The sequence below is a fragment of the Calliphora vicina genome, chromosome 2 (genome assembly GCF_958450345.1).
Source record: "Calliphora vicina chromosome 2, idCalVici1.1, whole genome shotgun sequence".
Lineage (NCBI taxonomy): Eukaryota > Metazoa > Arthropoda > Insecta > Diptera > Calliphoridae > Calliphora > Calliphora vicina.
Window position 1 is genome coordinate 94,288,592 of NC_088781.1, and position 26,858 is coordinate 94,315,449.

General features: G+C 30.2%; 2 protein-coding genes across 2 annotated transcripts; both read left to right on the forward strand.

Moving 5' to 3' along the window:
* Positions 1–17,591: 17,591 nt before the first annotated feature.
* On the forward strand, positions 17,592–18,038 carry LOC135950719 (uncharacterized). The gene is made up of 2 exons (XM_065500252.1): positions 17,592–17,689; positions 17,768–18,038. The coding sequence occupies exons 1-2, from the start codon at positions 17,592–17,594 to the stop codon at positions 18,036–18,038; spliced, it is 369 nt and encodes a 122-aa protein (XP_065356324.1).
* A 1,779-nt stretch (positions 18,039–19,817) lies between these two features.
* On the forward strand, positions 19,818–21,174 carry LOC135950720 (uncharacterized). The gene is made up of 3 exons (XM_065500253.1): positions 19,818–19,917; positions 19,968–20,341; positions 20,401–21,174. The coding sequence occupies exons 1-3, from the start codon at positions 19,818–19,820 to the stop codon at positions 21,172–21,174; spliced, it is 1,248 nt and encodes a 415-aa protein (XP_065356325.1).
* Positions 21,175–26,858: the final 5,684 nt, after the last annotated feature.

Below are 26,858 nucleotides of genomic sequence, written 5' to 3' on the forward strand. Positions count from 1 at the left end.
ATATCTCTAATAGTTCCCGAGATACCGAATTATTGCCAAAAAAAATACGTTTCTGAACCACTGTGCGTCATGTTGAACAAAAATATTAATTTGGCAAGCAATCCGCAGCTGCGCACAGTGGGCTCAATGGTACCCAAAGTGGCGATTAATTCATAGAAGCCGTAGTTTTAAAATATAATATTTTTTATTGATGAGTTATTATAAGCACATAATAACACAGAATTTTACAAAAAAAAGGTTAAACAAAAGGTTTTAACCCTTTAAGCGCATTATTGTTTTTTGGAAAAAAATACCTTTGTTCACAATTTATGCTGTATCTTTGGAATGGAAAGCGATAAATTATTGAATAAAATGGGAAATTAAAGCATACTTAATGTGCTATAAAAAAATTAAATTATAAATTTATTGTATGTATTTATTAGGGTATTCAATCGATTAACCGTTAATCGGTTAACCGATTAATTTTGGACGGTTAACTGTTCTAATAATTTAAAATTGCCGATTTTCAAATAAAAAATTAAAATTAGATATTTTTTGAACATCCAATAAAGATTATTAGTGAGTATTTATAACAACTGACATATTTAATTTACATGTCTTTGAAACTTTGTTTGTATTTACATGTATAGACGAAAGTTTTTTTTTTGAAATAACTAAACGAAACTATTAAATTAATCAAAATCTAAAGCAATCCAAAAAGGAATATGTATTCTTTATCATGCTTTTGATTTCTCCAACATATACAATCATCGAGAGAGTGTTTTTCCAAGAAAAGGTTTATGAAATCTAAAGAAAAAAATCGTTTAAAATATATTCTTTTTATAAAAGATTATTTCAGAAGATTTCACTAAAACCCAACGTCATAATTAAAAAAAAAGTTGTTTCGATAAAAACGCCTTCGAATGTTTTATGACATTTTACTATTTCTTAAACAAATTTTTACTTATCAAATATACGAGAAAACATGAATTTTAATTTTGATGTTTACAACAAAAAATACTCTCATACAAAAAATGATTGACTTTTTTGAAAACTGATAATTTTGTATTACTTAGTTCAAAAAACACGGATTTTGAGTTATGACGTTTGCCGTTTTTTATGTTTTTGTACACAAAATTCGTTGTTATATTTTCAATTTAAAATTAAAATAGAAATTATTGGGTTAATCGAATAATTTTAAATTAACCGATTATTAACCAAATAAATCTAAACATCGATTAATTATTTGCTCGATTAACCGATTAAACCAGAAACCCGATTAATTGAATACCCTAGTATTTATATAAGTATAAATTTAATTTAAAATCCAATTTTTGTTTTACACAAAATTGTATACATTTACAAATTTTTTCAAAAATGACACAAAAGAGAATCTTATAATTATTTAGTAATGAATAATTATAAATACATAAAAACGCAGCATTTTAGAAAAAAAATTTAAAAAAAATGTTTAACCCGTTAAGTGCATTATTGTTTTTTTGAAAAAAATACTTTAGTTCACAATAGGTCTGTTCATTTACTTTCCCAGTAAATACTTGCAACGAGAGAATAAAATCAAAATTTACAAAATTACTCTCTTAATTTCTCAAAAATAGTAAAAAGTTAATGAACGCTTTTCCAGTAACAATTGTTTTATACCCGGGATCGGCAACTCCTATGCACTGTGCATTGTGGGCGTTACTAAATTTACACAGACTACTCACACGCATAGAAAACACAATTCAGTCTCATATGAGTTGTCACAGAAGAAGGTTGTGTTGTCGCTCGTTTCTTGCTTTTGTTTATGAATAAATGTTAATGCAGAGGTGGATAATTCATATTATTGTTGTACTTTTTTTAGCATCTACACTACATATTAAGTAGTTTTTAGAATTATAAACAATTTTAAATGTTTTTTCTCTCACCTTTAGACGCTTAATTGGGTTTTTAGAAGTTTCTTGTAAATTATTATTTTTTAATATACAATAATTGCTAGACAAATAGGTTAGTTAACATGTTCAGTTTTCCATGCCTGTTTTGTAGTAAAGATGAGAGTAAAACTATTTCTCATTTCTTGTTTTTTCGCTCTTACACTTATACAAGTGCAAAATGTAGTAGTATATGTCTGCCGATCGCGGTTTTATACACACAATTTTCTTATTTTATTCCTTTTAAAATTTTATTCCTTTAACACAAAACATATAAAATATAAGCTGCTAACTATTACGAGTTCAAAATAGAACATGTAATAGTTTGCAACGAGAGAACACTCTCTAAAATTCTCTACTTGCAAGTTTTTGAGTTAATGAACGCTTTTCCAGTAACAATTGTTACTAACTAGTAACAACTTTGGTATCGAAACTTTGGTATCGAAAGCGATAAATTAATGAAAAAAATTAGAAATTAAAGCATACTTAATGTGCTATTAAAAAAATCAGAATATAAATATATATTAGTATAAATTTAATTTAAAATCCAATTTTTGTTTTACACAAAATTGTATAAAAATACAATTTTTTTCAAAAAAGTCACAAAAGAGAATATTATAATTTTTTAGTAATGAATAATCATAAATCCATAAAAACAAAGTACTTTAGAAAAAAAAAGTTGAAAAAAATTTGTATTTAACCCGTTAAGTGCATTATTGTTTTTTGGAAAAAATACCTTAGCTCACAATTTATGCTATAACTTTGGAATGGAAAGCGATAAATTAATGAATAAAATTGGAAATTAAATCATACTTAATGTGCTATTAAAAAATTCAAGTAATAAATTTATTATATGTATTAGTATAAATTTAATTTAAATTTTAATTTTTGTTTTTCACAAAATTTTATAAAATTGTTTCAAAAAAGTCACAAAAGAGAATATTACAAATTTTTGTAATGAATACAAATAAATACATAAAAATACTGCTTTAACCTGTTAAAATTTTTTTTAAAAATATAATTTTCGGTGGATTTGAAATCAAAATAAATTTTGATTTCAAAATAAATTTAATATGTAATATGCATTCCCATTAGTATAAATTTGTATCCAGTTTTTCTTTCATTAAATTCAGTAAATGTAAAAAATAATCTGAAAAATAAAAAAATTGTATAGTTTTGGGGGAATCTTTGGTTTCGTTTAGCTTCTTAATAAAAAATATATTAAAATATTTGTATTATTCTGCATTCTCAAATTCACCACAAATATCCCAATTAACATAAGCTTCATTATAATCATTATCTTCATCATCATTGTCATTATCATCATCACTATCTTCATCATTGTTATCAATTACTGGTCTTGTTAAATAAATGACATCCAGAGTTTTTACACAAAAATGAAAATAAAAAAGGGCCGGGCATTGCCTGGACTTTTTTCTCTTAAATATAAATATATCCTATACTATTCTAAAATCTATAAAACTAATTTCAATTATTACTAACTTAATATTTGTGGCCCATTAAATGCGGATTAATTTTGAACCTTTTTTAAAAAAATTATTAAAAATATATACAGGCAAATCCCGGTATAACGAATCTCACTTTAACGAAAATCCGATTTAACGCACGGTCAAATTCGTACCATTGACTACTTTATATAACGAACGTTTCAAAAATTGTATTCTCGATATAACGAATGATGAGAAAAAACAAACAAAATCAAATAAACGACCAATTTTTTAACATTGACAACCTTATATAGCGAATATTTCGAAAATTGTACGCTCAATATAACGAACAGAAAGTATAAAAAACAGAAGTAGTAAAGAATGTAAAAATAAGGAAATAAGTTGTTAAAATACCGTTTTCAATGGTTACTCTCTTTAATAACACTAGTTTACAAATCAAACATTTTTGTTTGCTCATGGAATGAAACTTATATTTTTGAGAAGAGCTACGGACGCTAGTTAATTGAACATTTTTTGTTTCCCACCTATACGTAAAAATTTTGAGATATATGGGTTTTTATTTTTCACCTGCCCTGAGTACTACTAATGCATACTGTAGTGTACCTAATTGTGGTATTTACGTATTTACATCGTTTTTGGGTACTCAACACTCTGGAGAAGCTACCAGATACTTTCAGATATTTTGACAAATTCCAACAAAAATTAACGAGAAAAAAATAAATACTGTTTAAAAGGACATCTTTCCTGTAGATAAACGTTAATAAATCGCTATTAAGTACAAAACTCTAAAGTAAAAATTATTTTAAAATATCTTATAGAAAATGTAAAATAAAGCCAGACCATTTTTGTTTTATTTTCGGAAAAATTATTCAGTCAAATCGAGGTTTTCCTATAACACAAACACTGCAAAATGCTTATTTACTTTAAAAAATTTCGTAAAAGCTTTAGATAAGACAAAACCAGCATTTCAATATTTATGCAGTGTGTTCCCGAGTCTTTCTTTGGCTAAATTAAAAGAAGGGATATTTGTGGGTCCCCAAATAAGAAAAATTTTGGGTGATACCAAATTTGAGTGTCTATTAACCGATGTTGAAAAAGCAGCATGGAATTCTTTTAAACCTGTTGTTCAAGAATATTTGGGGAATAATAAAAGTCAAAATTACAGAGATATTGTTGCGAATTTATTACATAATTTTGAACTGATGGGCGTAAATATGTCCCTCAAAATTCACTATTTACATTCTCATGTGGATTTTATCCCGGAAAACCTCGGACACATGAGTGACAAACATGGAGAGCATTCCCATCAAGATTTGAAGTTTTTCGATGTTAATTATCAAGGTTTTTGGAATCAGAATATGCTAGGAGACTACTGTTGGAGTCTCGTGAGGGAGACAAATGAAAATAATTATAAACAAAAGACTAAAACACTTCACTTTTAATTTTTTTGTTCTAATTTAATGTACATTTTTATATGTTTCGTTTTTAAGAAATATCTCAAAAGTTTGACGTCCAGGATTTTTTAAAATATTTTTTCCGAAGTTGGAAGACCTAAATACATACATCCCCATATGTTTCAATTCATGAGCAAAAATCTTGTAAACTAGTGTAATAGGTGCTGTCATTTTTTCTATAGTGGTTTTAATTGATTGTTTTCACAATATCGAATGAAAGATTTTGTTCGCATTCTAAGCTGATTCGTTTACATAAACATGAAGTTAGGGAATCCAAAATCAGCTTTCTTTCGCTTAGAATGCGAATGAAATCTTTCATTCGATATTGTGAAAAAGGCTGTAATTCACGTGAATTAAATATGTGAAACCGTAGAAGAATTTTATTGAAAGAAAAACTAAAAATTTAGATGAATGAATGAAATATGAAATAACAAAATTATCAATAACCTAGCTTATTGGCCATAATCGGTTATAAATTTCTACTTAATTTTATCGTGACTAAGTATTTCCTGTAAATTATCTTTACACAAATTAAGTGGAATTTGGAATCTTCAAAATCTTTTTTTTTAATGTTTGTCCCTGAGTTTAATTTTTTGCAGGTTGAATCATTTTCAGAATCGAAACCTCTTACAATGAAGCCTTTATTAATCGTGGATAATGCACCAAACCATCCTCCAGAAGAACAATTAGTAAAAACTACTAAAGATATACAAATTTGGATGATATTCATGCATCCTAATGTCACACCGCTCATCCAACCTAGGGATCAAAACGACATACGTTTATTTAAATTACAATATAGAAAAAGTTGTCCAAAATTAATAAAAAAAAAATCTCGATATAACGAATTTTTCAATTTAACGAATGGGCCTGACAACATATCGTTCGTTATACCGGGATTTACCTGTACACATAATTTTTATAAAAAAAAAACAATTTTACTATATACTTTAATACCTGATGTTGAAGGTTCCGTTATAAAGGATTTACTTTTAATAGATTTAATACTAACAAAATCGTTTGAATTGTAAAAATTCCAATTTTTCACTTTTTTTAAAAACAGCAATAATTTGCTAACTTTGACCGCTCACTGAAAAGAAAGTAAACAACTTAGTTGATTTATTTTTACAGCTATTTTTACAGCTACTGAAGCTTTTCAGAAAAGTTTAACAAATTACATCAGAATTATATATAAAAAGAGAGTTTGGAAAAGCGATTACTGTCATTTATAACATATCACAATATAATACAAAGTTTTAGCGAAGTTGTCATTACTCAATGACAAGTTGTCATTACTTAAATACAACATGAAGTGGTATAATGAGAATAATATTGATGTTATACCAAAATACAGTAGTTTTGACTTACCTGCCTTTCACTTAAGACCATTTTGCATATAAGTGCACAAAACTTGTGTTTTGTATATTTATTTACCAAACTTCATATAAATTAGTTAATTTAAGTGCATTGATCATACCTGCACATTTAAAATAAGTGCATAATACTTTTGCAAGCTATAGCTGGTTTTCATGAAAAAATTTCATTTTGCGGCCTAATACAAAATTAAATCAAAACAAAATAAGAAAAATAGGATTTTGAATAAAAAGATATGTTGTAAACTTCTTAATAATTTTAAAAGTAGCTAAAATAGCAATTTGACGTTATTTTTAGACAGAAAAATCACAAAGCTTCACATAAATTATTTGTCGTTAGCTGCTTTTTGGGCAGTAAACTGTAAATGCACTTACCAGCATCAATGAGCAGGTAAGTGCATTAAGGTTAACTGCATTTTTAACATACCTGCACAAAATATCGTGCAAAGTTGGTTGTGCAGGTAAGTCAAAATTACTGTACATCAATTAAAAAAATTTCCCAATTCTTTTTCCAACCGAGATATATTGGGCAATTGTTAAACGTAAATTGAAAAAGAGTGCAGGTACAGTAAATAACCAGATTTTGATGAGAACAAAGTAGAATAAATATGCTGGAATAACGGTAGAAGTGGGGAGAAAAGTTGTGCAGCTATTAATGGGAACATTTTTTCGAAATAAAGTTACATAAACCTTCAGTCGTATTTTTTTAAAGGCTTTAATTTCATGTATAAAGTGTTAACATACTGTTACGTTTTAACCTTTTCAAACGTTTGGTTTATTTCCTTTAAATAAACCGGACACTTTTGATTGAAAATAAAAGCCGTTTAGTAGTTTAAAAATTGCAACAACTCTTTATTTATTTAAAATGTACAACAACAGCATTAAATAGTCACTCAATGTTTTTTATACACGTTTATAACCCTGCCAGCAATTGGAAGTTATATTTTCGATATGTATACTAAAATGTGTCTCTATTGTGTCGCAAAAATGTTACTCAGCATATAAAAAACATTTTACAAAAAAAAATTACATTACTATCGAATTATGCTCATCTTAAAGTACATTTTAGTTTCAAACAAAGATCCTAAAAATTAACTTAATAGATAATATTAAAAAGTACATTATGATACAAAAACGATCCCTTTTAGTATACAAAAGAATATTATTTTTGGATAGTGACAAATTTTACAATAACAAATTACATTAATACCGACTTTTTACTGTTTACATTTTAAAAGAAAGAAGAAGAACATGACAATACTCAGTATATTTATGAATTTTAAAATCATCGGTTGTGTTAAATAAAAAGTGTGTGTTTTAACTTAAGTTCAAATTAAATAGTGATAAATAAAGTTTTATTAAATAATTAGTGATTAATTTAAATTATATTTGTAATTCAAGTGTTTGTTAAAAGTGTATCAATAAAACAAGTTTTTTTTAAAGGTATAGAGTTAGTGCAATAAGTAGTGAATTTTTTTTTAAATGTAAATACGTATTTCAATTAATAAGTGAAACATATTAGGTCAATTCACAAGGTCTCTTATCAGTCATATTGTCATAATGTCCTAATACATCACGACTCGGTAGTTCGGCTTAACCGACTCTTACGCGTTCGGCCCAGGTCTCTGCTGGTTGGTTATGATAACACAATAAACATAGCATACAGAGTAATATTATTTTAGAACAATAATATTACTCTTGAAAAACAATAAAAACCATTGTGAAATATTAGGACATTATGACAATATGACATGATAAGAGACCTTGTGAATTGACCAATTTTATATAATTTTGTATACTCTAATTTTTAATTAAATTCATATTAAGTTAAGTTATATCATTATTTTATTTATTATTAATGTAAATAAGTATATGCATAGTGTTTTCATAACTGGAATGCAATAAAATATTTAAATTTTAATGCAAGAAGCAGAATTGGAAATATTATCTTCTCTCTGGACACTTTTTAGACATAAATTTAGATATAATAATAATACACTAAATGTATAGAATTGGTAGGTATCATATGCGTGGCACGTTTTTTCCCGCACTGTGACACTATTACGATAAGAAAGCGATATCATATTCGATGAGTTTCAACTTTAAGATGATACGTTTGTGACACTTTTTGGATAGTAATTGTTGGCAGGGAAATTCGCAGAAATACGGACACACACTTTATAATGTACACGAATTCACTTGAAAAACACAGGACTCAGTTGATGTTTATTCGAAAAGCGTCTCTGATAAACTCAGTCACTACTAGGGTTTGGGGTTTCCCGGATAATTTTATTTCCCGGGAAATCCCGGACCCCAAACCCTAGTCACTACTGCAACCTCTGCGACTATTTATAACACTGCCATCTGCTCTCTAGATTGCTATTTAACTGTCTAGAGCTTTCTAATACATACGCCATCTGTGGTGTACTTTCTACAATGTTCTTTAACTGAATATTCGAATTCGAATATACGGTCGCAGCAAACAGCGTTGCCAACGCTGGTCAACTGAAAGCTTTTATTCAATGTTAATAATGCCCACAGATATGTTACAGTTTGCTATTACAGCACTGCTATTTGAAAGCATTATGCTAATTTTAAATTAGCCGTGTTAAAATCGTTATATTTGAATTCAAGTACAATTTCGTAACAATACGTTGTTTCATTTAAAATGTATGCTCACTTTAATCCGTACCGATTTTAAGTGGCCACTTCTTTACCACTAACTTTTCAAAGATATATGTATATACATTTTTTTTGTAATCTGATTTGAAGAAAAGTATTTTCAATTGGAAATATTGTGTATAATAGTATTAACTGTATGTTCTACAGAAAATGTTACTTTTAACATATAGTTTCGTGTTCGGTTTTCACCGAATCCGAAACCGACAATAATTCTTCGGTTTTCACTTTTAATTTATTTTCAGTAGAAAATTAAAAATTTAGAAATGAAAAACAAACTTTTTCATTCAATGATTCATCTAATTTCTCTAAAAACAAATCAGTTGAAATGTCTTAAGATTTCTTTAATTTTTTTAAATTGTATTATAATAATTGCTTCAGATGATGTATCAGCCTACCTTTCGCAGGCTAAGCAAGGAAACCTTTTAATAAAGAATGACACAAACTTATTTAAAAATTTTGATCATATGAGTATTTCCTGACAATTAAACTTCATATGACAGTTTATTTATTTAATTTAAAGGGTCCCATAGACACATACTGCTGACAGCTACTGCCGATGAACCCTTCGTATACGTGTGTGATTGATATTTTACTACACACTTATCAATCATCATTGAAATTTTTTTATTTTTTTAAAAAAATATTTTATGTTTCTTTTATTTTATTTTCTTCAATAACTAAAACGTCAAATTTAAAACAAAATATTTCAGAAAAATTAAAAAATATATATTATTGTTCATTTGAACAACTGTCAGCAGTATGAATTCATTTGAAAATCAAAACTATTTGGATTTTTCATACTGCCTTGTCTGTGTGTGGCATACATAAACAAAAATTTAAAATTTACCAACACATGATTATTGCATGAGCTTCAGCAGTATGTGTCTATGGGCCCCTTAAAAACAATAATTCAAAATGTTTGTAACAAAGACTTAGTTATTTTCAAAAATCCGATAAAAGTATGGTGGAATAGCTGGCCCGGTGTGCTTCGGCACCCCAATTGGAAGAAAGATATAGTTCAAGATAACATGTCTTTAGTGTAATTGTAAAGTGGAGTCTATCTCATTTGAAACCTATTATTAGAATAAAAAAGTAAAATGAATACCCACATTTTGTATTCCCACTCAGCATCATGATTATGGGTACACATTTTGTGAATTTTAACTCATTGAGAATCATTTGTGCCTATTATTTAGGTTTATTATTATAAAATAGTCAAAAAGTATTATTAGTTGGAGAAAGTACCTGTGAGCCCGTATTTTAGATTCTAACTCGGTCAGGATCATGTGTTTAATTTTCTGCTTATAAGTTCATTATTATTGAAATTTCAAAAAATTCGAAGAACGAAAAAATACTAATAGTTTTTGTTATCTCAATGTCATTAAGATATGTATCTATCTTTGATTCTTTCTTTACTCAGAAGCATATCAGCCAACTATTAGTATACATACTAGCTGACCCGGTGCGATTCGCCACCCCAATTAGAAGAAGGAAATAGTACTATTAATTCTCCCTTTGTGAATCTAATTGTAAATGTCTAATTTCATATTGCTGGGTCCATTATTATACAAAATGCTAAAGAAAGTTACCATTCAGAATCATGTATGCCTAATTTTAAATTTTTAGGTTTATTATTATAACATATTCAAAAAGTACCATTGCAATAAAGAAATAGTACCACTGATTATCACTTTTGAATTCGCATTTTAAATTTGTATAGCATTTCCTATATTATCAACTAATTTTGTTTCTATTTTGTTAAGCTAAATTCAATAAAAGTATATCCAAAAACGAAAATTAGCTTAAAACACCTGTAGTAAACCATTGTTAAATATATGAAATTTAATAATGGTTCAACCCTACTTAAACCTATTTTAAGGAATTCTTTTTACTTTTTATCTTAAAAAAGAGGATTTTAAAGATAAATTTGGAATAACAGACGATACTATTGCAATTGCTAAACACAATTTCCACTCCGCTGGCGAATAAGTTCCATTTTAATAGTATATGATTTTGTTTGATATTCCTCCGGCAGTGAACTACATGAGGTTCACAAGTGAGTTTGATTGACATTTTTGTCATTTACTTTTAATAAAATGTGAAAACATTGTGGAAGAAGGTCGACACAATCTAATATACATACTCCGGAATTATAACTGTGTGTTTCCACTTATATAGAAACTTTCGATCCAAATCCAAAAGTAAAAAAGATATTTGTGAATTGTTAATGACAATCCCACAATTCCCAAAAAACTTTCCAAAAATCCCAAAATTGGGATTTTTTTGATTTATTAAAGGTAACAAGCTCGGGGCTATGAAATCCCTTTGCACAATATTGTAGAACATATTGGGACATACAAAACAGGTCTTAATTTTTTGAAAGCAGCTATGCGATTTGAGAAAATGTTGTCTAAATTTGAAATTTATATAAAAATAGGTCTACTTTGGATGGCTCTGGATCACGTAATAAAACGAATTTTGATATTATTTTGCTTTTATAATATTTCCCGAAATGTTGTCTTTCAGAAAAATATAAATACACTATTTATATTTTTCTTCAAAAAAAAAAAATGGCGAAAAAACGTAAATAAAATTTTACTTTTCAAATACGAATAACTCGTAAACTATAAGAGATAATATATGTCTAAAGCAATGTTTTTTGTAGATCTAGTAGATTCCATATATATAAAAAGCTTTCAAATCGGATCGCAAACAAAAATTTGGCATCATTTTTAATTTTTGATATACCCGAGGTGCCCCACTTTCATTGTTCATTGTGGCTCGGCCCCGCCTTGGGAAATTTTATTAAAATCGGGCAATTCGTTTAGAAGTTACAGATTTATTTCTTTTTTTCAGATCCCCCACTGTGCGTCAGTTACAGTGGTAATCACATATTGTGTCTCCATTTTGTGAATTCTTTTTGGACATTTTTTGGCTCTCCTAACCCAACTTTTTGAAACTTTCGAGATGACTTTGGAAGAAGTTAAGCAGCAACGGGCTAATACGAAGAAAAGTATAACCCGCATCAAAAACCAATTTGAAGCTAATGGAAGGGGTGAAGGTAAGACACTTTCGTCAGCAGAGTTGAAGTGCCGTTTGGGGATTTTGGAGTCATATTTCAAGCAGATACTGATGTATGATGATGACAATGGTAGGCCCGTAATTGAAGACTTGTACATCGCAGCGAAAATGAATATTCAAGCGCAACTTGGTGAGGATGTCCACAATACAACCATGTCCGACTCTACAATTTGTTTTCCTGTTAACAACAATAAATTGCCTCAGCTCAAATTGCCCACATTTAGTGGTGAGTACAATGAGTACAAAAATTTTATAACGTCGTTCAACCAAGTTATCGATCGTGAGTTTGGACTATCGAATATCGAAAAATTTAACCATTTGCTGAATTGCCTCCAAGGCCAAGCATTGTAAACGGTCAAGGCTTCCCAGATTACGAATGAAAATTACCCAAAGGCTCTGGAAAGGCTGACAACGCGTTACGACAATAGCTCCCTGATTTTTATGGAAAATATTACCAATCTATTTGAACTTCCAGCCATGTCCAAATACAATTGCTCACAATTACGAAGTCTCGTTGATAATGTTTCTGCTCTTTATAGCTCCATTTTGTCTCTAGGCTCACATAGTGACATTGCTAATTCGATGCTGATCTACATAGTTTTGGAAAAAGTTGATGATGAGACAAAAAGAAAATGGAAAGACTCTTTGGATTGTACTGAACTGCCATAATGAGATGATTGCTCCAAGGTTCTTGAAAGGAATTGCCAATTTTTGGAATCGGTTGACACCAGCCGTACAAATGTGGCCCACCGTAAGCCTGACAATCATCAACCTGGTAAGTCCAAATATAAAGCTCAAAAACTGGCTATTCTTTTTCGGTTTCGAAACGTGTTTGCGTTCTTTGCACAAAAACTGACCACACAATTACTCGTTGCCCTCGTTTCAAAGATATGGATGTCGGTCAACGTTTTGAAAATGTCAAACGACTAGGGCTTTGTCTTAATTGTTTATCAAAAGGACATCAAGTTAACAGCTGTTCCTCTACATTCAAGTGCAAATCTTGTTCTCGCTTGCATCATAGTTTGCTCCATCGGTCTCAGTCAGCTTCTAGGCCCTCGTCCCCGACTGCTAAACCATCTACTTCTCGTGCTGCCTTGAATGACTCTCAAGCATCGGTCCATACTCATATGGATAAATCCTCGCCGGAACAGGTGCTTCTTGCTACTGCCATGGTTCTAGTTAGTGACGCTACCGGTCACTATCAATTGGGACGTGATTTGTTGGATTCTTGCTCTCAATTGAATTTTATTACCGATGAATTTTCTCAAAAACTGCACTTACCTCGTAGAAAACAAACTACAGAAGTCGCTAGCATTGGTAATACTCATAGTAAAACGAAATATAGGTCGTCAACAAATGTAAAATCTCGAGTTACTGATTTTGATGTGTCCCTTTCATTTTGTGTCACACCTCATATTTCTTATCAAGCTAATGCTGAATTAGATGTCTCAACCTGGAATTTGCCCCCAAATACTCAGCTTGCAGATGAAAACTTTTTCAAATCAAAACAAATTGACTTGCATTGGTACAGAAACTTTCTTTGATATTTTGTCAGTTGGTCAAATTAAACTTGGTCCGAATTTGCCAAAATTACATAAAACTCTATTTGGATGGATTGTAGCTGGTCGCTATTTATCAAACCAATCGAACGATACTGGTTCTTCTTGTATGATCTCGATAGAAGAGGAGGTTTATTTAAAATTACAACGTTTGTGGGAAATCGAAGAAATTCAATCTGGCTCAAATGCTTTGACTCCAGAACAATCTGATTGTGAATCGTTTTTCAATAATACTGTCCATCGTGAATCTTCTGGTAGAATTGTTGTTAAATTACCCTTCAAAGAATCCGCTGACACTTTAGGTCTCTCGCGAAATATGGCTCTTAAAAGATTTGCATCTGAGGAGAGACGATTTGCTCGTGACAGCAATCTCAAAACCCAATATGTGGCTTTTATGAAGGAGTATGAAGGTTGTGGACATATGAGTCTTGTTCGTAGTCCCCGCTTAGATGAACCTCATTATTTCATCCCTCACCATTGTGTTTTCAAACCTAATATTACTTCAACAAAATTAAGGGTGGTCTTCGATGCGTCCTGTCCGTCATCATCTCAAAGGTCTCTCAATGATTCTTATGGTTGGTCCAAGGATTCAAGATGAGCTGTACAAAATTTTACTTCGTTTTCGCCTTCATCGTTTTGTTATTACAGCTGATATAGTAAACATGTATCGGCAAGTGCTTATTGACTCTTCCCATAGAAAATTCCAGTACATTTTGTGGAGAAATTCTGAAGAAGAAGAAATACGAACATATCAGTTGAATACAGTCACCTATGGAATGTCAACAGCCCCTTATCGTGCCATCAAAAGTCTTCCACCAGCAAAAAATGGCTACTACCACTTCGCATGAAAGATTACATGATTTTTATATGGGATTCCTCGCGTAGAGGCTCTGCATAAGGAATCCAATATAAGCATATTTCACAGCTTTAAAATTAATCTGATTTCATCGAATAAAATATGTGCAAACAATTGTGCACATAGATTTTAGAGCTGCTGAGAAGCAATAAAATCTTACAAAAAAGATCTAAATATTGATGAATTAGTTGTGACCAATGCTCTTGGTATTACTTGGGATCAACAAAAAGATGTATTTCTATTTTCGTTTACGCCTAAAGTTCAAATTGATGGAAAAATCACCAAAAGAACAATTTTGTCGCTCTCGTCATCACTTTTCGATCCTTTAGGACTCTTAGCTTCGCTTATTATAAAATCCAAAATCATCATGCAAGAATTGTGGATTCTCAAAATTAGCTGGGATGAATCTATCCCTCAAGTACTTGGGCTTGGGAGTATTTTGTCTCTGATCTCAAAACGTTAAATTCCCTTGAAATTCCTCGTTTTTGCACCTGAATCTCAATCAGTGCAACTTCATGGCTTTTGTGACTCATCAATTCGCGCTTATGGCTGCTGTTTCTACTTTCGTGTTACAACGTATCCTGAAAATGTCTCTGTTCGTCTTTTTACCGCCAAATCTAGAGTTGCCCCGACGAAAAGAAAATCATTGCCAAAACATGAACTTTGTGGCGCACAACTTTTGGCTAAATTATACTCTAAGGTCAAAAATCTTTTACCAAATCTTGAAGTAGTTCTATGGACAGATTCTCAAATAGTTCTCCACTGGCTAAAGCAACATTCTTCTACATTATCCGTTTTTGTTGACAACAGAGTATCGGAAATTCAGGATCTAACTACTTGCTGTGTTTGGCGACATGTTCCAACGCATTTTAATCCTGCTGATATCGTGTCTCGTGGTTCAACTATAGAATAACTCGCTTCATCTATCTGGTTCAATTACTAGCGTTTCTCACTCTCGATCCTAGTAAATGGCCTACTAATAAAATAAATCTACTTTCCATAGAAAATCAACAAGATATCGACAGAGAAAAACGCAAAACTGTACTCACCCTGGAAGCAACATCTAATTATATTATGGATTCGATTGAAAATTATAGCTCATATTTGAAAATTATTCGTATTGTTGCCTGGATACTGCGTTTTGCTCTAAATTCAAAAACTAATATTTTCAATTCTGATTCTTTACAGCCCACAGTGTCAGATTTCATTGTTTTAGCTGGATTTAATTAAAAAAACAAAACTCCTCTTTTTTAAAAAAAAATATTGAGTACAATAAACAACAACCTCAGTATTTACAAAAACAAGTTTGAAAACAAAATATGTAAACAACAACAATATAATGGTATCAGAAAGTGAGATGTTTTATTTACCTTAAACATTTTTAATAGTTCTTGGTACTTTTTGATATTTTTTAAAAATTTTGAATGTTTTTTTGAATATTAGACTACAATATTTTCACTACATAAAAGTTTCATTGCATTTTAAAATAAAGCCTGCTAAATTTGTTTGGCAGTGATATTCAAGACATTCATTTAAGGTAAGATTTTTTTTAGTTTTAAGTTTTCAATAGAAAAAAAGTTATAGAGTTCAGTGAAATTTTTTTTACTATAGTGTTTACCATCCTTTCTATTTCTAGAAACAAAAAAGAAAATCCACCCCAATTTACCCCCGGAAAATTTTCACCCATAAAAGCATCATGACCAAACAAGTTGTTTGTAGTGAAATTTTCGAAATTTGGCTTTCAACAAAGCAATGACATACCGTATTTTCGATTTTATATGTGGAAATATTAGTACTGGAAACGACAAAGTTGTAGACTTTTGTTTATGAATTTTAGATAGTCCATAAAGTCTGGGAGCCGTTGCTGCTGATTTTCGGAAGTCGGCTTCATATGGGAGCAATGACCAATTATGGGCCGATCGTTATAAAATTTGGTGAAATTACTTTTGCATATATATAACTTATTTGTGTTAAATTTTATTGCAATACCAATATTTTAAAGAGATTTATATGGGAGCTATGACTAATTATGGACCGATCGTCACAAAATTTGGTGATGCGAGTTTGGCTTATATAAAACTTATTTGACTTTGGTTTGGATATCTATATAACTAAGATATTTATGAGAGTTTAACTATTTTCAGATAGGGCAATGAACCGATTCTAACCAAATTCAATAGGCTTTGTCCTTGGGGCAATGGAAGAGCTTGTACCAAATTTCATCGAAATATCTTTAAAATTGCGACCTGTAGTTTGATTACAAGGTTTATATGGACGGACGGACGGACGGACATTGCTAAATACACTCGGAAAGTGATGCTGAGCAGATTGGTATACCCTAAGGTGGATGTTGGGACAATACTTTTTTACTTTACAAACATCAGCAACCATAACCTACTATACCCTCCCCACTATGGTGGTGTATGGTATAAATACTAAAATTTTTATTTAAACATTTGTATGGAAGGTAGGCGTAGTATTGCCACGCCCACCTCAAATTTTTCTCCAAAAATTTATCAAATCGTAGGAAACCTGTGTTTCAAAAATCATTGAATTATCTTTACCCGTTTTTAAAATTCAGACTTTAGTCCCTCTATATTACACAAATCTGACACTGTGCAGCCCCAAAAATTAGAAAACGCCTTACTCCGAATAATTTTTAACCTACAGAAACACCATTTCCATGATGATATTCAACGAGCTCTGAATAAATACGATCCCCAAGGTGCACTAAATCAAATGGATTCAACTTGCTCAAAGTCGGTGGTCGCTTGGAATTCGCAGCAATTTCTGAAGGTCAAAAGCAACCTATAATCTTGCCCAGCAAAAATCATTTCGTCGACTGTTACGTGAGCCATCTACACATCAGCAGCTGCCACGCAGGACCAAAGGCTTTAATGTCGTTAATCCGCCAGAGATTTTGGATCATCAATTCAAGAAACCTATGTCGTCGCATCGTTAATTCGTGCCCACAATGCATTCGTTATCGCACAAAGTTGCTTCAACAAATGATGGGAAATTTGCTCGTAGAACAACTCAACCCTTCAAGGCCTTTCGCCAGATGTGCTATTGATTTTTGTGGTCCAGTAAACACTTACCTAAGAATTAGAGGGAAGGTACCATACAGAAGATTGTCTCGCAACTAAAGCAGTCCATCTAGAAGTTGTATCAGACCTATCAACAGATGCCTTCATTGCTGCCCTAAAAAGAATGATTGGTCGAAGAGGTCTGCCCACAGATATATTCTGTGATAATGCTACAAATTTTGTTGGTGCAAATTCTAAGTTGGCTCAATTAAAGTCGTTCCTGTTTGATCCGAAAAATTCAAATTTTATAATTAATTATTGCTCAAATCAATTTATTAATTTTCGCTTTATTTACCCTAGGGCACCAAATTTTGGCGGATTGTGGGAGGCGGCCGTCAAATGGGCCAAAGGTCACCTAACAAGGACCCTCGACAACACAAGGCTCACATATGAGGAACTTGCAACTGCAATGGTCGAAATAGAGGCAAGTGACTTTAAAGCTCTTACACCAGGCCATTTCCTGATAGGCGCTCCCCTACGTAGTTTGCCAGAACGTGATGTCCCTGCAATTGAAATTAATAAACTTGAGTATTGGGCCCGAATAAGCGCCATAAAACAACAATTTTGGTAGAAGTGGTCCCACGACTACATAAACGAGCTCCAGACCCGCAACTAGCACATTCAAATATTACTACTGGTTCCCTAGTAATCATTAAAGAAGATAATTTACCACTGCAGCGTTGGCTCATGGGTAAAATCATCAATATTGTTCGTGGTAGAGATGATCGAGTACGAGTTGTCGACATCAAAACCACAAATGGAATTATACGTCGCCCTAGCCACCGACTGGCTTTACTATTTTCTTGAAAGTGTCCTTTCAATGGGGCCGGAATGTTAGGTTACTGTATCATATTTACTAATAATCTTTATTGTTATTATCAGGAAAACCAAAATATGCAAATGCATGTTTTTTCTGGTGAGTCTAATGAGCACATGGATAAGATATTTACACGTTTCAGAACTATTTAAGAATTTTGGCATCAATTTGTTAGTGCATATTTTTGCATATTTTATCCTTAAATGCATATGTTTGCATATATTTGTTTTAAGAGCATATTTATATCATATTTTTGCGTTTTTAGAGCATATTTTACTGTTTAATAGCATATTTTGACTTTATCAAAAACAAATTTTGTCTTACTTATTTTTCGCTGTTGTGTTACAGGTTTTTACTTCCTTTGTTTAAAATTTAAAAATTGATGGCTTTTCACGAAAAAAAAAATTAATAAACAAAATTTTTTTTTTTTAAATTTAAAAAAACAATTCGAACATTTTTTTTATCCAAAAAATTAAAAAACTGAAAAAAAAATTTTTGTTCACCTAAAAATATTTAAATTTTTTATTTTGAAGTATAATTAGGTGAAGGGTATATAAGATTCGGCACTGCCGAATATAGCTCTCTTACTTGTTTTAATATAAAATAAGCACTATTTTAATAATAGCGCCATCTAAATATCAAATTTTAGTTCTAATTCAAACTTAACCGTTCTAAGTGTTAAAGAAATATTGTCTTTTAAATTTGCTCCTATAACATCAATTGATGTCAAATGAACATTTTCTATGTATAAAAATGTTTTCAGATCCAATAGGCTACGATTTTTATTTGAAAATTTAAGTCAATATTTTGTAATTTATTACAATAATAACCTTAATTGATGAAGTGACTTTATATTTACATAAAATATCATCAAAAAATACCTCTCGAGGCCTTTTCATAGCTTAAGTTCCTATAGTTTTTATGTTGTATTTATTTTTTGTTTTACGTGTTATTTTTGTTTATTTTATGTAACTTTACCTTTTTAGAAATGAATTGTATTGATTTTTTTCAATAAAAGTATATTTTTTTGTTTCTTAAGAGCATATTTTTTAAATTTTAAGAGCATATTTTAAAGTTTTTACTGCATATTTAAAGCGCATAAAACGCTTTTTTAGAGCATATTTCCGGTTTCCCTGGTTATTATTTATTGTTATTATTCATTTAATTTATTTGTTTTATTTTCCATTTTTTGTTGTTATAAATTTGTTCATATTTTTATCTCACTGTTTTCACAGTAATTTGTTAGCATTTTTGTTCATACTAACCACTGTAACTTATTTTGGTAACCCGTTAGTTTTTATTATTTGTTTCTCACTTCAATTCTTGTAACTAGTAAGGGTACTCATTTAAACGCTTAATTTTCCCATTTGTTCAAATGTGCAAATTTGCGCGATGTGTTTCATGAACTCACCTTTTTTAAATTTTGTGCAATTTTAAACAGTTGATTTATATTTGAAAGAAATGTCAAAATAAAAATAAATTAAATAAATACAAAACATAAATAAGTTGACAAAAGTACAATTAAATTCGAAAATGCCTAGAGAAAGCGAAAAAACTAAATTACTTAAATTATTTGAAGAAATTGTTGTTGTTTGTGATTTATTAACATTAGAATTCTTTGGAACAAATGATGGTAAGCATAGTTGTTGTTTTATTTGTATGATCCTATTATTAATTTTTCAGATAAACAACGCAAAAAAGAGGACGAAATTCTAGACGATTTTACATGTGTTCTTGCTGTTGGAGAACATTTTCGATACGCAATGCCATTTATACACCATTCTGTTCCAAAGTCAAACAATTTTCTAACCAATGTTTTGCCTTATTTAGATGAGAACAGATTCAAGCAAATCGTAAGGGTTAGTTGGCAAAACTTTCACTTCATTCTTAATTTAATTAAAAATGATAAAGTTTTCAATGGCCCGCGTTCCTGCAAACAGTTTCCAGTTGAAATGCAATTAATAATATTTTTATATCGATTGGGTTCTAGTGGAGAAGGCGCATCGTTAAGCAAAATTGCAAGTTTATTTGGAATTGGTGATGGTGGTACTCTTCAGGTAATTAGTAACAAATGTTGTTATTAAAATTATGCTAATTGTAAATTATTCTAATATAGAAAATAACTGATAGAATTTTTAAAGCCATACTGGAGCTTAAGAAACAATTTCTATACTGGCCAGATGCATTAGAACGAAAAAATATGGTTGCAAATACTTTTCACGAATTACCCCATTGTATTGGGTACGTAGATGGGACTGAAATCAAGTTGGCAGAGAAACCGTTAGATGATCCCGAATCCTATTTCTCTCGAAAACATATATATTCATTGAAAGTACAAGGTATTTGCGATCATCGTCTCCGAGTTCGCCATATGGTTTTAGGATATCCTGGGAGCGTGCACGATGCAAGGATTTATAACAATTGTGAGTTATCTGTAAATTCCAAGAAGTTTTTGACTGGAGCTGAATGGCTTGTTGGAGATAGTGCGTATAAATTAACTGGCACTGTAGTAACACCTTTTAGAGCAAATTCATCGGAACTCAATTTAAAAGAACGCACTAATTTCAACAAAACTCTAAGCCGTTATCGTATTAGAATTGAGCATTGCTTTGGTTTGATGAAAGAAAGATTTAATAGCCTGAAGGAGCTGAAAATTCAAATAAAAAACAAATCATCTGTCAAACATGCTTGTGACTGGATTTTGGTTTGCGCCATATTGCACAACATTTTATTAGATCAGAAAGAAGTAGTTGATTTCACTTTACCAACGGAAAATGGGTATGATTTTGAAGTAGGATATGATAATGAAGAACCTGAATATCACTCTACAGTCGAGGGAGAAGTAAAAAGACGGGCACTATTAGAATTAATTAAAGAAAAAAATGAATAAAATTTGTTTATTAAAAAAAATTAAGTACATATGTATTTATTTTAAGTTTTACTAAGTAATGAAATAAAAGCACTTATAATTTTTATTCAGTGACATTTTTATATTTTATTTCTAACTCATATTTTCTTATTCTTTCTTCAGTTTCAACCTGAAGTTTGCGTATTTCAAAATCGTGCTCTAACTTAGCTCCCTTGATTTCAATTTCACTTGCTGCCATTTCCTTCTCTAGCTCAAATTTTTTTACTTCTATTTCCAACTTTTTTTCTTGCAGTGAGATAAGCATAGAAAATGGATTTGAGTTTTTCGATTTTGGTGTTGTTTGTTGTAGTTTTCTCATAGTTTCTTTTAACGATGTTGAATCAAATGATGATTGAGAATTTGAAGCTTCTGGAGAACTGATTATTATATTTTCGGAAGTCTCAAAGGACCCTTCATCATCGATGGAAACAAAACAGTTGTTTTCTTCTTCAACAACGCATTCAATAACATCAGGCTCTATTGAAGTTTCAATAATAATTGATGGATTCACTCCCCGTCTTTGTCCAAATATTTGTTCAAGGTAATTAAACCTAGGACAAATCTTGTCAATATATTCTTCGACACTTTTCTCTTCGCCGGTGGCAAGAAGACCTGTCCCGGTTTGATTCTTCCAATTGAGCGCAGACAAATAATTGGATTTCAGATGTCGCATTTTATTTTTCATTGGAACCCACTCGATAGATTTTAGTAAAGCGGATCTTCCTGCTATTTTTTTATAAAAATATTGGGCTGTGGGTTTCTGAAAGAATTAAGTAATTTATGAACATACAAATATGCAAATGGCACATAAAAAAATCTTACTTCAAAGGATTCCGGCTTGTCTTTCACTTCTTCTGCAACTTCTTGTACCAAATGGAGTGTTTCGGCATCAGACCAGCGATGAGTTGGTTCTTTTTCGCTTTAAGATTTTATCTGTGTTTTTCTTTATAAAAATATTTTATTAAATTTTAATTTATTTTTCAAAATGTAGTCTTACCTCCGCCATTTCATTTAGTGATGTTAACGAATTGAATACTTGATATGGTAATCGTTATAACTACGAGTATTTGCATCAGAAATACATAAATGAATTTAAAAAAAAAGTTTGTGTTCTTTGTAAACATTGACAATAGAAAATAAATTAATAAGCTTAATTTTTTAAACATAAAATAGTTGACAGTCTCTATTCTATACACATATGTATATTATTATATTAATAATATAAATTATTGTAACCATTATTTTCTATATCACTATATTGCGTATAAATAATAGTAAACAAAAAACAGCTGATTCATCAAATGCACAACAAATCTGCTTAACTTTGCGAGTCTAAATTGTCGCGCAAACTTATCAGAGTTGTGCAAAAGAATTTTCTTACAATTTTTGACAGTTCGTTTGCGAGAGTGTAAAAATGCACAGATTGCACAGTTTACGAGGCATTTAAGCGTTTACATGAGGACCCTTAGTATGTTGTTGTTGTTCTTAAGAATGCAACTTCTTTATTTTGGAGATTTATTGGATGTATATTGTTTTTGCATACTTTAATGTAAAAACAAGTTCAATAATATATTGGAAGTGAGAAACAAATAATAATACAACAACAACAGTGTAGCCCTTATTTACATATCAATTGTTAGGTTGAAGAACATTAATTTTAAATAAAGAAAACATTGTCATAGTTGAATTCGATCGAGCATCATCTTTTGTTTATTCTCGTTACGCGTCACGGTCGCAAGTTCTAAATACTTAAAATATCATTGCCCAGTGAACATTTCAGCGACATATAGACAACAATTCGAAATATACAGAATTGCTCTATATAGTTACCGGTGAAGAAGAAGCTCTTCATCGTACAACCTGTTTTGTATGTCCCAATATGTTCTTCAATATTGTGCAAAGGGATTTAATAGCCCCGAGCTTGGTGTCTGCAATAATTCAAAAAATCTAAAAAATCCCATTTTGGAAAGTTTTTTGGGAATCGTGGGACTGTCATTAACAATTAACAATTTACAAATATCTTTTTCACTTTTGGATTTGAATCGAAAGTTTCTATATAAGTGTAAAATTTCATTAAAAACGATTCATAAACAAAACTTTTATTTCATTTTAAAAATTAAAATTTTCCAAAAAAAATCAGCTATAATTTTTTTTGAAAAAAGTCTTTTATAATTTTTTTAATTCTTAAAAATTTTGTACATTTTTGAAAAGAGGATATAATTTCCTACACGTTGATATATAATATGTATATCTTTTCTTTTCCGCTAGTCTTTAATTTTTTACTTTAATAAAAAATAACCGTACAAAATTCCAAAGTAATTAAGATTTAAACAATTATTTTGAGTAAAAATATATATGTACGTGGTAATAATTTATTAACCTGTTACTAATTTATTTTAATATGGTTATCAGAAACTTCTCTTAAGTAAGTAAAAAAATATATTTTTTTAAGCACTAATTTGATTTACATTTTTTATTATACTAGCAACACTATTTCTGTTTTGCAGTTGACAAAAATAGAAATTAGCCTAATTGGGCAGCAGCAGCAAAAGAAGTCGTGTCGCCGTGAAGTTGTGCTGTAGTGAAAAGAATCGTCTTCATATAAACGTGTGTATTTTATTTTTTACAGATTGAAGTCCGAAGCCTGCTGTCTTCAATGTGTTTAATTCATAACCGTTTATCTGTGTCGTAAAATTTTTTGTTTAGTTTATAATTTTTTAATGATTTTGTAATTTTTTCCATTTTTTCGACTCCACAAATAATAATTTTATGAAAAACAAATAAAAACTTTAGATGAATAAACCAGTGTTTAAAAAACTAGACTACAAGTAGCAGTAGCAACGAAAAAAACCAAGTAGTCTAGTTAAAAATTAATAAAAACTCGGAGTCAATAATTACTACTGCTACCTTCACATTGTGGTAGCAGTAGTTGTACTAATAAAAGAAAAATTTAAAAGTAGCAGAGTAATTTATTTTCTATTGCTACCTTAAAAAAGAAAAAGTTTTGATGTAGCAGTCATTTGTTTTTTATTAATTCTGCTACTTTTAAAATTTAGTAGTAATAGAAGTAGCAGTTTAGGTAGTAGAAGAAGTAGCAGTTGAAGTTGCAGCTAAGTAGCAGTTGAGGTAGCAATAAAATAAGTCAAAAATAAAAATCTTCAGCCAAAAAATTATATTATGTGTTGTTGTTGTGAATGTATATTTGTGTATATTGGTCGTGTTGTAAACAAAAGTTCGGATTTTTTGTTATACACACAGAAAACACGATCTTTCTGTTAGCAACACGAACATCTGAGACGAATAAAATCGAATAATTCTTTCAAACTCTCTCAAAACAAAAACAACACACAGTGTTTAATTCTGTCAATTTTGGTGTTATGACTGAAGATTTTCTTTTTTGACTACTTTTATTGCTACCTTAACTGCTGCATCAACTGCTACTTTACTGCTAGCTTAAAAATTAAAACTCGATATAGAGCAGTAGCAATGATTTGTATTTTTATGCTACTACTCCATTTACAATTCATGTTTTATTACTACTGCTCTGTTAAGAGTTTTATATTTTGAAGGTAGCAGTAGTTTTAAAAAAACAAGAAAACGAAAAAAGACAAATGCTACCGCTACATACACTTTTTTGAAGCAGTAGTTGTAGCAACAGTTAAAAATTTGTTAGTTATCGTAGCTTTTTAAACACTGGAATTAACAATTAACACTTAAACCACAAAGTATACAGAGATGTCACGAGGCAGAAAATAATCTAGTTTTATTTTTGTCTCTTACTTTATGAACTGCCCTTTTTAATTTGTTTTGGTTTTATTTATCTGCGGCAATAATTCAGTTTATTTGCAATTGTGGTAAATAGACACAAATTTTAGTTTTAATCACAATTTTATTTATAATTTATTAGCTTAAATCACTTGTTGAGGCACTCACCGCCCCAGAAGAAGCTCTTTGAAGATGAGTTTGCATTACCGATTAAACGATTCACCGATTGGCGGACCATACTTTCTTACTTGTTATTATTATAACTCTTTACTACTATTATCATTATTTATTAAATTTTATTGGAAAACTAGCTAAAACCCGATGTGCTTCGCTACCCGTACCGTAATGATTTTCAATATATTTACGGCATTTTCACAATGTACGATTATTTAATTTTTAACGGAAAATTAACTAACTGTCGGTATGTTTAACGGGGACTGTTTTGCATTAATCCAAGTTTTCCAAAATTGTTATAAAATAAAACAAAAAAATTTCAACTTTAAATTAGAGACGATCTCTTTTTATTGTAAACTAGTTGACCGCCCGGTAGCATTTACTAATGTTAGTTCTTCAAGTTTCTCTGTTCTTATTTATTTGCAAATAAAATATCTAAATTTGTACTGCATACTTTAGGGAGCTTTTATATTACAGTTGACTGGACTCAAAAAAAAATTCCAAGTTTTACCCGGAATTTTAGATTTTTTTTTCTTTACAAACCATCTCCTGAAAATTTCGAATCGAATAAAAAAAATCAGCCAAATCGCTCCAGCCATTCTCACGTGAAGCCATTACATACATGGACCATTTCATTTTTATATATATAGACAAATATTACCTCGTAGAAGGAATATCGCTGGCTTAACATGCAAAAGCTCTAAGTCCACTTTTTTTAGAAATTGAGATTTTAATGCAGTAATGTACAATAAGTAAAAATACAATGATTACAAAGAAAAAAATTGGTGTTATCTCGCTTTCTGTTGTTGTTTTGTAGTGATGAGCAAAAGCGCTTAGTCCAATTTATCACAAGAAAAAGCTCTAAGTCCCAAGAAAAAGTACAGTTTAACCATTTCTGTCAAATTGTTCAATGACATGTATTAAAACAAGTAAAAAAAAATGGCCAACCATTTTTTTTTCTTTTAAAATTTAAAAAAGTAATTTTCGGAAGAGGGTCATATTTGGGACCTATGACTAATTATGGACCGATCGCCATAAAAGTTATTTGCATTGAATTGTATGTGTTTACCAATATTTTTAAGAGATTTATGCTCATTAAAGTGATTTTTGGAAGAGGGCCCTATATGGGAGCTATGACTAATTATAGACCGATCGGCATGAAATTAGGTGACATGATTTCCACAGTATTTCGGGAGGACATTTTTATGGGAGCTAGGGGAAATAAAAAAAAAAATGTTTACCAAATTTTTTTTTTCAAGTTTTTTTCGAAAATTATTAGTGAAAAACAATTAGGAGAGCTATATTTGGCTGTGCCGAATCTTATACATGCAGTAGCCCAAGAAAGTCTACATACAGGAAAAATTAGTATGTTACTTTAATTAAAGCAGTTTTTTTTTATGAGATATATAATAATACAAGTCTTATGTCGATTATAGCAAAAAAAATTCAAATAACGCCCAAAAAGTTCACCGTTATTAGGATTATTGATTCTGAGTAAAATAACGAAAAATTCATTCTCGGTCACACCTACTTTTGGGTGGGCGGGGCTATTAAGCTATTAAGTATTTTGAACATTAAAACCCTACTGAACATTAAATTGGGCTACTGTATATCCATCTTAAAAAAGTTTTTTCCAAATTTTTGAAAATTTTTTTAAAATTAAAAAAAAAAAATTTATGGGAAAAAAAATTTTTTGATGAAAAAAAAAATTCCGGTTAAAATATATT